General features: G+C 38.2%; 3 protein-coding genes across 5 annotated transcripts in view; 2 read left to right on the plus strand and 1 right to left on the minus strand.

Annotated features, from left to right (window-relative positions):
• Window positions 1–9,425, plus strand: part of LOC119131750 (ephrin-A5b-like) — a 53,327-nt gene extending 43,902 nt beyond the window's left edge. The window contains exons 2-5 of the mRNA XM_037266451.1: window positions 1,265–1,557; window positions 6,258–6,323; window positions 6,410–6,490; window positions 7,301–9,425. Of these exons, the coding sequence (XP_037122346.1) occupies window positions 1,265–1,557; window positions 6,258–6,323; window positions 6,410–6,490; window positions 7,301–7,425 (565 nt within the window). The 3' untranslated portion in view covers window positions 7,426–9,425. The remainder of the gene's footprint in view (window positions 1–1,264; window positions 1,558–6,257; window positions 6,324–6,409; window positions 6,491–7,300) is intronic.
• LOC119131662 (lymphocyte antigen 75-like) overlaps window positions 1–13,661 on the minus strand; it is a 1,013,224-nt gene that overhangs the window by 341,161 nt on the left and 658,402 nt on the right. The window lies entirely within an intron of this gene.
• Window positions 1–13,661, plus strand: part of LOC119131727 (C-type mannose receptor 2-like) — a 399,366-nt gene that overhangs the window by 175,958 nt on the left and 209,747 nt on the right. The window lies entirely within an intron of this gene.

A 13,661-nucleotide genomic window follows, 5' to 3' on the forward strand; every position in this document is an offset into this window, starting at 1 on the left:
CTCATTTTCCAAAACTCCTGCAAAAGCTGTCTTCAAGCTTTCTTATTTGTTAGTGAAAATCACAGTGCAGAATGGGATCCTCTTAAGTCGAATGCTAACCAGACAATTAACCCTTAAGTTCTGCACCAGCACAAGTCATCACTGCTTAGCGCTGACACTGATACATGGCTTTCGACTGATGAAGGGGTTTCACAGGAGGATTTCTGCCAGGGTGCTGGAGTGATTCAGTGGAGTCTTCTGAGAGAGTTTGGTTGATTGAATCTGACATATAGAGACCTTGCCAACACAGCATAAGTGTACCCTGGACAGAACCATGTACCTATACTACAAGCAAAGCATTTTAAATATGATCCTCTTGACAAGTGGTGACATTTGCTCATCATATGTTTATGAGCTGGTCACGGAATGGTAATTTTGTACAAAATAAAACTCTGATAGACTCTGTGGTAGACATCATGGGCTAATGATTGTGCCCATATCTCGCTGCGTGGTGTGAAAGTTATTTCATCATCAGGGTTCATTCAAAGTCGGCAAAGAATATGTACCTACTGTTTTAACGGTCACAGATTTTCTTGTTACATTTTAACAAGGCTTTTGCGACCGTTAAAACTGTTGGGGTATGTCTGGCCAACATCTTTGTGACTGTTTGCTCTCTTAAAGGAACACATGAAAAATCAACATTAGGGCTGGGCTCAAACAATCCCTACGAGTTATGATCTTATCTCATTTACTGTCATCTCTGTTAAACGGACTCGCAGATGTCTATAGCTGTCAGTGGCAGTGAATGAGTCAAAAGCATTAATTGAGAAATGAGTACAGAGATCTCCCAGTATTTCCCGTATCAGGATGTTAGTATTAGCGTGAGCAGCTTTACACTGTCATATTGTTATTGTTTAATGGAAACCCTTGCCTAAATTTCTTTGGATTAACCCGCAATAAACAAATAAATCGATGGATGGATGGATGGATGGATGGATGGATGGATGGATGGATGGATGGATGGATAGATAGATAGATAGATAGATAGATAGATAGATAGATAGATAGATAGATAGATAGATAGATAGATAGATAGATAGATAGATAGATAGATAGATAGATAGATAGATAGATAGATAGATAGATAGATAGATAGATAGATAGATTATGCACAAATTTGCTCTTCAAATGAAGTCCTTGATTTGCAAAACTCCTCTTGTTTATTGTTGAGTACTGTCCCTTCCGGATCTTCTAATATTTTGCTTTTATTCTGTCTGTTTTTCAGGTTTTACCGGGGGGATTACCACATTGACGTCTGCATAAATGACTACCTTGACGTCTACTGTCCGCATTACATCAGCACGGTGTCGGATGAGCGGGCTGAGCGTTATGTGCTTTACATGGTGAACTATGATGGCTACAGCTCATGTGACCACACCGCCAAGGGCTTCAAGCGCTGGGAGTGCAACAGACCTTTGTCTTCAAACGGACCGCTCAAGTTTTCAGAAAAGTTTCAGCTCTTTACACCCTTCTCATTAGGCTTTGAGTTCCGTCCTGGCAGAGAGTACTACTACATCTGTGAGTATGGATGGCGATTATTGGAGGCTACTCATTGGTATCATTAACAGATCACACAAAAGAATGACTTTAGTCTGTCTTTACAATGTTGAGTTAACTCTATGAGTTATGTTGTGCAGGTTTCAACAATATTGTGGAATATTTAAAGTCAAACACATTTCATTGTTTAACATTTGATTCTTAATAGCCATATGAAATAAAAAATATATTTATAATAATTAAAAAAATACTGGGATAAAACATTTAACTTTAGGACTGGGAATCAAAGTCAGCCAATCAGTTGTGTTGACTACAAATAAAGTAAAAACAAAAATTTATGCCTCAAAACATTTTTTTGTAACATTAAAGACATTTGATAAATCGTTCTATTCTTTTTTTTTATTAATCGTAAATCAGGTCAGTCTTTCTGTTTGTGTCATAAAAGTCCACCCAATTGTGACACTTGCAGAAATGAGGCAACATCAGACACGATGGTTGTTTAGATTTTACAAATACTATACATATATACTAATACTATAATTTACTACTTTACCCCAAAAATGTTTTGATTGTTAGTCAGACAACATTAGTGTTTGATTTTCCACTACACATTTGGTTACAAATAGAATATGTTAACCTTTTAGAAATATGAAAAATGTTTAAGAGCAATACTGCAAAAACAAGTAAATAAATCCCACTGTAACTGTTTTGTTCTGGTTCACTGGAGTCAGACACAAGTCATGAGCAGAAAAATTATTTTACACTGAAGTGTCTTTTGTTGCTTCCTGGCTAAAGTTCAGCTTTTTTTCTTTTTTCTCCTTGTGAGAAAACTCGGGAAAACAAGCAGCTGGAAACGTATGTTTTCCTAAGTGATGTCACTGCCCTGCAGGGGCAGAACAGAGGGACGAGACTAGATACAGTGGCTCCTGATGGTAGATTTGAAGTATTTCAAAAACACTTCAAGTCAAAGACAAGTAGAAGGAACCAATAAGAACTTGTTTGGCAATCCCCAAGAGACATTCAACAATTAATTGGAGCAAGACCTGAAATGTACAGAGAATACTCAAGTCTAAAAATGTTTGTTTCTCACAAATCTGTTAAAAATTGTCAGTCTAAAATTTAAGTCTATGATATTTTGGTACTGTAATGTTTTTATTGGCTCTCAGTATTGAACCTGATGTTTTTATCGGCCATTGAACCTGAGCGTACTTGTATAAATGAGATTAAATTTTTCAATCATGCCTCAAAAGATTTTTTGCTTAAGATGGACTAATATTTTACTAATGTTGATTTATTTTTTAATCATTTCACGTTTGCATGCTTCCTCCATACCGAGAGTAGGCAGACGGTTCTGTAATGGTGTGGTAGCGTTCTGCTGCGTCTGTTATTTTCTTTTTAATTTGTTATTCTACATTTGTTTTGGAAAGCATAAACAGATGAAAAGTGGAAACACCCAGGAGCCTTTGCTTAGACTGTTGCTGTTGACAGGAGGCCTATCAGATGTGCAGAAAGATTTTCATAATGTGCAGGAAAATAATGTGCTACAGCTGTTGAATATCTCACTGATGCAGAATCAGATAGTGACCTCAAGGCTGCATGTTTGTATTATGCTATGCTCATGCTAATTTTATACGCTGTTAACTATGTTTTAGCAGCTGCTGCTATTGGTCCCACTACAGACGGTGTCTTACTGGAACAAAACATAACAATAGCTGATCGCTCACTGAAGCATTGCACGTCAACTTTGGGTTGGAATTCTGTAAGTGACAAAGTGAGGTGGGGGTAGGGGTTATGTCTGCCTGCCTCAGTGAGACAGATACTCCTTTATCCTCCTCCACGGTGATTGTCACTGGCCCCAGGCAGGAGGGAAGTGGAGGCGGGGTCACGTCAAATAGATGACACCTGCTGTTGGCTACTGGCCGTCTGGCAGACCGGCATAAAGGCCGAGCAGAATTGCCGGCTGGTCTAGCAAGGCCAAAGGTTACTAAGATGACTATGAAGTCATTGCTCCTGGCTTCTCAAGGCCTTAGAAGGCGGCATGTTTTTCTTATAGAGCTGTAGTTGAGCAGGGGAAGCCTGATCCTAATCTCGGGGGATAGAAATCCAATTTTCAGAGGAGACAGTTGAGAGTCTGGCTCGCCCCATGTGAGAGAGATGACTGACTCCCCGTAAAGCCTCCAATTCTTCAAACGGCCAGGCTCAGCGCTTGTGTACACTCAGCACAGATCTACATCGATAATGACGTGAGCTTGAATAGCACAAGCAGCTTTCCCTTTAACTTCTCGCAGAGAAACAAGCACAAAAGACCCCGACATAAACCAATCCTTACGCATCTGATCCCCGAGTATTTCTATCGTGGTCTGGCTAATTCCCTTTACAAAGAGACCTGCTATTCTCTGTTGGCACCAAACCTGAAATAATAGTGATTGTGAGGCGATACAAACTCTATTTTTGTGTGCCATTTTTCCAAACATATTTTAGTCTTCTGAATTTAGATAGACAAAATAATTTAGAGGTTTATTTTTTGTTTGATGCCACATTGTAAATTTTTATATTATGTCGTCTGTGCTGTTTTTAAATATGATAATAGCATTAATGTTTACATTTAGCATAAATGTATGTATATGGCGATTTGCCCCGATGAGTAGAGTTGGTAAAAACAGGTGACTAACTGTATACAGTTTTTAAAAGTTGAGTCAGTGTGATTCAGTAGAGTTGTTAGTAGAGTTGGTAAAAGAAAGGTGACTAACTGTATACAGTTTTTAAAAGTTGAGTTTGAGTCAGTGTGATTCACTTTTCCTTTGTTGATTATTGTTGTTCCTTTTTTGTACCTTACTGTCTTCAGGTTTCTCATGCTAAAATAGTGTTAATGGTAGCACCATTCACGTGACAGCCCTAGAATATTCTTTAATGTATTTTTTTTCTTACTGGTTTGCGTGGAGGTATAATTGTAGGTAGAGCTTTCAGTAAGTGGTAGTGGAGCTCAGCCATGTTGCTCGAGGATTTGGAAAAAAAGGCAGACTGTGACCTCAGTGGTGTGTTGGAGTCTGAAGGGATGTTTGCATTTGCTGTGAAAGAGGCGGCTAGTTACTGAACACAGGACAATGGAATGAAATGCGAGTCACAAAAAAAAAAGAATAAATACGAGGGGCAATTCTTGATAAGAGCACAGTAAAATGTCTGCCAATTCTTACATGACAACTACGTCATATGACACCCCATGATGCATAATTGCACTCGCGGCCAGTTGTTGAAAAGAAATGAGCAGCTTTGTGTTTCCTACTCTTTCTGCTGAGGTTTATTCTCTTGTATTTCTAAAGTGGTTTGGCCTTTTTAGCATTCAAAAACATGACAGTAGCCTCAGCTATTGATGTGTCGTTGTCACTGTTTGCAGAACAAACACAACTACAATTAAGCTTCTTTTTTTTTTTGTGTGGCTGTCCTCCGCGACATTTGGAAATATATGCATAGATTGATTGCTTACTAATATTTTCTGTATCAGTAGTTGGATGATTTCGCTAAGAGGTTCAGGTCTGCCTTGACCTTTAGTGAAGCAAGATTTTTTTTTATATAATTTCAAGAAATGTTTAATTAGTTCCAGTCAAATAAGATAAATACGAATACACTGCTAGATCATGGCCACACTCTTCAGACACAAAGAGACACTTGTAAGTTATTGGATAGCCGTTGACATGGACAGACACGTTTATATCCTCCCTCTGCTACTTGACATCCAATATTCCACTCATGCCAGGGTTTACGATGACTTTTTATCTCCACACCATCTGATATTGCACTTTTTGAAAGAAAAGCCTCCGTCACGGGTAAGACTGGAAACGCTGGGTCTGAATGTGTCACACTGAGGTTTTAGATGAATGAGGATGAACGGGTTTCAACAGACACCTATACATTCAGTTGCAGTCTAGGACAGACAGGACAAGACATTTGAAACAAATAAAATGTGTCATTACATCACAAAGTCATTTTTGCAATTTCATGTGCATCGGTAAAATTTTGACAGTCGTCGTCTAAACAGAAAACGCAAAGGAAAAACGTTTTCATGAGCTCTTTGTCATGTAAACATTTAAGCACCAGGAAATGACTGAGGTCAGTCTTTCTATGCTCATGTGAAGCCAGAGAGAGAGAGATTAGGAGATTGTCAGATGAAGATTGTGCCAGAGGACACATCAGAATATTCCAGACAATAGCAAAGGCGCAAGTGGAAGGCTGGCTACTTCAGTAGAGTATGAATGACTAAATTAACTAAGAAACTCAAAGGTTTCTGGAAACACATGAAGGTGAGCATAACCGAAATGAGAAATAGAATTACGCGGATGATATTAAGTTGCTTTATGGAAGCGTATGTGGAATCTAAATGCTTTTATACCAGGATGAGGGAAGAAAGTTCAGAAAGAGAAATAAAGTTGAATTTTTCTCGTGGAAAAACATTGTCCTTGTCAGCTTGTTCGTTCATACTCACAAATTATGACTATTTATTTATTTGTTAGTAGTTAATAGTCAAATACTGTGGAATTTATGTTTCTAATATTTATGCTAGCTACATGTCTTGTGTTTAGTGACAAACAAAAATGGACTGCTTTGACTCTGTGCTGCAAATTTCTTGAAAATGAGTTTCTTTGGAATATATCAGAATAGGGAAATACTGAGAAAAACATTTATGTTATTTGTGTTGAATAGTTGCTGGATTTTTCTTTCCACAGCTTCCCTCACTGACGCCAAAGGAAGAAGGAGCTGCCTTCGACTCAAAGTCTTTGTTAGGCCACAAAGTAAGTTGCGCATTGTTGGGACTGTAGATGTGTGACGTCCGACTTCAGTAATCACACGTCTTCTTCTCTCCTCTTTGTGTTTCAAGACAATTGTGTGCGAAACTCTGGGAGCGTACAGGAAGGGGTCGACTTTGACGAAAACAGTCACAACAGTCTAGAACCAAGAGGTCGGTGGGGTTTTGTCTGCATGTACGTGTGTGTGTGTGTGTGTTTGTGTGTGCGTGCATGTGTGTGTGTGTGTGCGTGTGTGTCGGGAGACAGGGTTGGGGGTGTTGGTTTAGGGGAATTTTATCTTCTCTTGAGAATTCTGGAATTAGATTTGTTATCCACCCTGAAGGAAATTCAGGGTTGGAACATTTACTAATCATTTAGCAAATTGTTTAAAATGTTCACACATTTTAAAATACCCAATAAAATTTTACTCTAAATTTTATTAAAGCAAGCTGCTGCCATGACACACACACACACACACGCACACACACACACACACACACACACACACACACACACACACACATTCAAGAAATAATACTTAATTTAAATCTTACCTGATTGTGTACATTTTAATCATGTCTCAGAAATTAAGGCAAACAATAACTCTCGTGCCATTTAATGGCCTCCCAACACCAAAAAGTTTCATCATTATTTTCTTCAAATTACGAAAATGAGCTAACCTCTGAAACTGTAACTCTAAAGTAAACTTTCTGACGTAATTGCTGTCTTCTCAGTGTCGTATTTAGTGGTTTAGAAATCCCCTTAAAGACCACAGACCATCCAAATTATTATTTTATTGAGCCCGTAGAGATTTTTGTGACTTGGAGTGCATGCGTGACCTCTATATGCTCTCATTACTATTTGTAATATAAAGACACACTCACACATGTGTTTAGTATAAGAATCATGCACTTTCCTCCCGGCGTATTTGATCATTTGCCAGCTCAATAATAATGCAATAATGTCATCTTTTTCCCCTTCAGATGACATCAGTCACGAGTCACCGGAGCCTTCTCGAAGGGACGTGAACTCTTCCGCCCGGTGTTGCAATTCCGTACTCCTGCTTAGCTCGGCTATCATCCTCCTGGCAGCGATCTTGTCTTTATAGCGGTCGTGCTGAGAAAACTCCCAGGAATTGACTGTCCTGATTGGAGCACAGGCTGCCCGACCCTGCAACCCCTCCCCTTTATTGAGCACTTTTTTATTACAAAAAAAAAATTCTAAGGAAACCAGATAAACACTGACAATATCTGTCAGTGAAAGAGGAAGGGACCATGAAAAACTTCATTTTGCCAACCAGTGTGATTGACGAGTGACATTGGCAGGAAAGAGTGGAAAGAGGCAGAATCTCAATATTCATCTCCTCGATATTAAACATTTATTTGTGCAAAAACACATAAATACACACACTCACACACACATTAGTCTTTTTCGGAAGCGCTGCAGGATCACTCAAAGACCCCCGTCAAGTAACATGACGACATCTCACGTCAGAAGATGGTGGAAGGACGCATGTGTTGGAGGAAAGGACATTTTTGCTTGCATGAGGGGTGAGGGCAACCTTCCACAATGTAGTAACCTTCCTCAGGTGATTGGTTGAGAGACTGTGCAGTAGCCTTTGGTGAAAGTATATTGGCAACATTTAAAGAAGCACTCATATTCGTGTCTGAATCGAAGCAATTTAGTGGTGTTTTTTTTTTTTTGTTCATTTGTTTTTTAGTAAACCACATACATCAAGTGTAGCTGACAACACCAATGTACAGCAAAATATTGGGATGACATGTGCAAGGTATGTTTTGTTGTGTTGTTTTTTGTCCTGGCAACATGTGCTTTATTTATTGTGATTTCCGGTCTGGTAAAAAGGCAATAAAACACACTAGAATAATAAGTCATGCGGCTTATTAGCATAAAATATGTTTCATTTGGAGAAAAAAAAAAAAAGATAATACTGACTATCGTATGTCTGTCTGTGTTTGTCTGTTTTAATCTGTTTTTGGTTTTATCAAGTCCAGGAAGGAAGGAAAAAAATAATCTGATGTGCTATCAGGGTGTACAAATGGCGGAATATGTGTTCAAAATATGTTATTAATGAATGTCACAATTGTAGGTTTCCTCTTGCATTATTCTTTTTGTAAATCATCGTCATTACACAATTATTGTATATAGTGGCACGTGTCCTAAAGAGTTCAGGGATGTTTCCATGCCTAAAGTGAAGTATATAGATAGCAACGGTGAGTTTTGTCTGTTTCATTTTAAACACAGATTTGGATAAATGATCATGATGGTGCAGTACAGTACATCAATTGATATTTTATTCCCTCTGAATCAAAATAATTCATTTTATCATAGAATTTTGACATTTACAGATTTTGTGGGAACACTTACTGCTCTACTTTTTTTTTTCTTTTTTTGCGGTCTCTCATGGTAAATTGTAAACCACATCATTTTCCTACAGGTTAGAAAGCAAACAGTTCTATTAGCTATTTCCGTTTTTGGTTTGGTCAAGTCCAGTACATTTTAAGAATAGTGACAAATACTTTGTAGGTAAATACAAATAATATAAAAACAAGAGTGGCAGTAATTTCGTATGTCAGATTCCATTTTTTTTAGATACCAAAAAAAAAAATCTTTATGGGAGTGGGTTTGTAAGTACATTACAAAAGTCAGAAGAAAATCACTTTTTTTTTTATTTTGTAGTCTAATGGTCCACTTTCATGTGAATTGAATCTTTTTCTCTCTAGAGTGCATATTTACTCCTAGATTGCTGCTCAACATGGGTGCTAAACACATTCATAGGTTACATGCATGTTCAAGTTTGATGTTTTGTAACATTGCATTCACTAACTCAACTGCATTTGCATTGCATGATCACACTTGAATAGCTTTGTTGTCTTTTGTGGAGTTTTTTTTTCATGTGTGTGCTTGGGGGGTTTGTTTCACATCCCTGTAGACCTGGGCAGATATTAAAAGATGGATTTTTTTTGGTTTCATTTTACTCCCTGACATCTACCACCAACCTCTGTACATCTGACTCAAGTCATCTTAAAATCGTCACTTCCGGCCATGTCACCATGACAAAAACAACCAGTTTCCTGGATACTGTGTATCCAACATTGAATCTGATGTAACATACAATGTTAGATTGTTTGTTCACACCCCTCTTGATGGGTGATCAGTAAGAAAATAATGTTTGATATTAGAAAATTCTTTCATTTTATATGTATTTTATATAAAATGGATACATTACACCCTTGGGATGTAAATTTGTGAAAATGCTGAGCAAACTGAACATGCGGTGGTCATCTTATGAATCATGAAAAGGGCCTTCATGAGCACCAGATGGATTTTTAAATCTACAAAACGAGTCTGTTTTGAAATAGTCAGTTCATACAGGTGTTTTATTGAAATACATTTCAGTGCGCCTTTGTTCATCATCGCCGCTAGCTTTTTGCAACAATGTTTCAGGAGATGTGTTTAATGTCTATCGCCAGTTGTTTTATATGTTTTCAACAAATGGTGTCACTCGGAGTGTTGGTCCAAAAGGTTTGGTGTCTGTTTCCTCTGAATTTGTGCCACCAATGCCAATTGCTTGGGAAAAGATTTTTGTTACTTTTGCAACAACCAGTTCCTCAAACTCCATGTTTTTTTTAACATTGTTGTGAGTTTACCTCTTAGCCCCTCCCGATCTCTTCTAATGTTTCCCTGCTCAGTCTCTCGCTAGATTTTTCTACGGAAAGGGCGTATATTTGTAAATACACGTGTTGGAGCAGCTATAACTAATGAAAACAATCATGGAAAAAAAGGTGTAATAAATATTTCTTTGTCATTGTATGGTGTGTGATTTGTGTCATTAATGGTGACTCAAATGTGGGACAGAAATAACAGAGGCTCAGTCGGAGCCTGTTTGTCTTGCCTGATCACACAGACTGAGTTCAGATGAAGTGGGGGAACAGCTGTTACTTTCGGATCTGAAGGTAATATGCGGATTGAAAAAACAAAATAAGCTTCGATAAATGTCGAACGAATGTGGAACGGTTCTGTGAGGTTCACCACAAAACGCCTTTTCGCTCCACACTCTGCATAGCTTATGCATTTTTAATTCAAATAAATCACCACATTTTTTCCCATGAGTACACTTCAAACACCTGCATGTCATGGATGGATGGATGGATGGATGGATGGATGGATGGATGGATGGATGGATGGATGGATGGATGGATACATCTCCTAGTACCTCCTTTCAGCTTTTTTTCTCAAGAAGGAAGAAAACTAAGACTCATTGCTAAAATATAGGTCATTGCTAAAATTGTTTTTGTATATTCAAGTTTGCTCCAAACATGAAAGATCTTATCTTTTAAAAAAAAAAAGAAAGCCCTCGCAACTCTTCCATCTGTCCTCACATACGTAGACAACATGATAGGAAGGTTACTCTCAATGAAAACGTCAACCGCAACCAAAGGAAAGATGCCTCAATGGTGTCCCCCACCCCCCACTCCCCGCTGATATGTCTCGGACAAGACACAGAAGAAAAATAATATGAAGCAGCCTGTTCTGTCTTTGAATGTAATTACACATCATTCCAAGGTCAAGTCTGTTATTGATCATGTGTCTTCTTGTAAGGCAAAAATTCTATTCCTGCCACTGAAATCAAATTGCAAACAATGCAGTGTGAGTTAGGTACCCATGTTATGCTATGTGTGTTTATATTATCAACAGTTGTAAAGGCTAACGGGATGTCATGTGGGGGTGAGGGGGTCATGATGGGCAAACTTAACAGACCATAACTGCTGTAGATGTCTGGCAAGATTTTTAAACCATCAACAAATTTGCAACGGCAGTCATGAGAAACCTTGTCAGCCGTTGTGAAACAGGGTGAATACAACCAAACCTGACAGTATATAATTTGGCGTATCGAAATTTGGAGGCGGTTCATAGTGGAACGGGAAGCATGTTTATGCCTATACGCTGGCATCTTTTCAAAATGTTTCATGTTCTGACAAGTCTCGTGTGGCTCACATTTTTAGGCAATGAGAACGCAATGTGCAGTGAGTATGTAAATTACTGGCTCTTCTGCACGTATTGGTACAATCAGTGAGTGAGTTGTTGTCAGAAAATTAATAGCAGATACCCGTATGCCACGTTGCATTACAGGTAAACTACTTTCTTATTTGGAGTCCATAAATAATAATTTGACAAAAGGGATAAGTTGCTCTTGTACTGCTTTTTATTTTGTGTGGAAAAGATTACAGTTTTACTATAAAGTGAAAACCATCACTGTCATCAAAACACTTACAGCAATTTATTAAAGTTTTGTAGTGTCAACGAACTCTAAGTAAGCATCATAAATTATTTATGATCCCAAAATGCAAAAGTATGTAAATTAAAAATCAAACCGAAACGTCAGTGACATTTACCTGATGCCAATTATTATTATTTCATTAAAATTAAATGTTTGCTTTGTAATGATCACCATCATTTCAGATTGTTTATTTATCTTTACAACTTGTAAGTGGCAGTAATATCATTTAAAGCCTTTCACCCTCAGTCATTAGTTTGGGTACATCCTGTACCTATATTTCATGGTGATTGATGGCAGTTTGTGGGAATGTCTTGACCTGGACTTCCCACTGATAACCAGTCTCTTGTTATCTGCGTATTTGGTCTGTAGAAGTACATACATCAGACTGACACTTCCCGTTCGGTATGCTACAAGTACTGAATGGGTGACTCATAATGATTTAAAAAGCTGGATGAGAAAAATTGACTTGACACTGATGCATCACTGCATCTTTAGGGATCTTCAGATTATGTGATTCTCAGATTTTGATGTAATAAAGTGTCAGAAAGGAAACATTCAATCAGTGTTACCCACGAGGGATATACTTAGTATTTAACCCGTTCGGCTGCTTGTGTGTTTAAACTCTCCCGATTACAGAGGCTAAACTCAGAAACATGTTCAGAGCTCAGGATTTGCCACTCACTGTGTCTGCTCTGCTAAAGACTGTAACATATGCAGATTATCTTGGGCATGTAATCCCTTACAACCCATCATTTTCATCTCATCGTGTGGTTCTCCAAGGAGCCATTATTAAATAATGACATTGGAAGTGTGCAACTCAGCATTGATTGACCACCTCACTCGGAGTTTTTTTTCTTTGAAAGCAAAGAAAATAGTAAAACCAAAAGGCTGTTTTCTGTCAGTCCCTTCTTGTGCAGCACACACCCTAGCAGCATTCTACTGCGGGTGCTCCGAGGCTCGTCACTTTCATTAAGTCAGCAGTGATGAAACTTGCCACCTTGGGAGAATGTCACAGGGAGCAGGAAGTGTGTCTGCCGTTGTTTGGTCTGAGTGTCGATTGACAAAGCAGCTGCGAGGTTCCCTGCCAAACTCCAATGACATGTAAAATAGAGAATAAGTAAACATGTAAAGCACTTGTCAAACAGCATAGTAGATGATCATCTAGCTCACCGTGAGAAGGGTATAGGTTCAAATCACAGATGGGTTTTTTTTGTGAGGAGTTTGCATGTTCTCTCTGTATTAATATGAGATTCCCTTTTGGTACTCTGCCTACGTCCCATGGTCCAAAATGATATACCGTACATGTGTGTCAGGTTCATTGAAGGCTAAATGCTAATAGGTCTTAATGCACATGTGTCAAAGTCAAGGCCCGGGGGCCAGATACGGCCTGCCACATCATTTTATGTGGCCCGCGAAGACAAATTGTGCATCAAATTCGTGTGTCATTACTAGAATTGCAAATTGTGTTCACTTTTAATAATATCTTTTTTTTTTTTTTATATTTGACCAGTTTTTACTCGTCTGATTTGAAAACGGCTTATTTGTCACTTTGTTTTGTAGCTTTTACTGTATATAATATGAGGTGCTCATACATTTATTTGAGTTGACAGTCATAATGGCCCACCGAAAGAAGCTATGACTAAAATGCGGCCCGTGAAAAAAATGAGTTTGACACCCCTGTCTTAATGAAAGTGAGAGTAATGCCACCTTTTCTTCTAAGTCATCTGAGATGTATCTTAACTCTAATGTTGAACCTGTTTTTCAAATGCAAATGAGTTGATAGATTTGTAAGGTTACGAGACTGTGCCATTATTGACACCTTCACAAATTTAGGAGGATACCAACTTGGTTGGGATGACCACCTGTAGAGACAACACCATATGGATGCCTGGACCTGGATTTGACACCTGTGCTTGGAAAATGATATTGCTCTTATTGGGAATGTTACAGATTTTTGTGTTGAGTAAAGATTTTGGACTGTGTTAAATACAAAAAAAAAAGAGACCAGTCTAATAATGTCATTATGGGATGGACAGTATGGATCG

The sequence above is a fragment of the Syngnathus acus genome, chromosome 12 (assembly GCF_901709675.1).
Source record: "Syngnathus acus chromosome 12, fSynAcu1.2, whole genome shotgun sequence".
NCBI classification, from domain to species: Eukaryota; Metazoa; Chordata; class Actinopteri; order Syngnathiformes; family Syngnathidae; genus Syngnathus; species Syngnathus acus.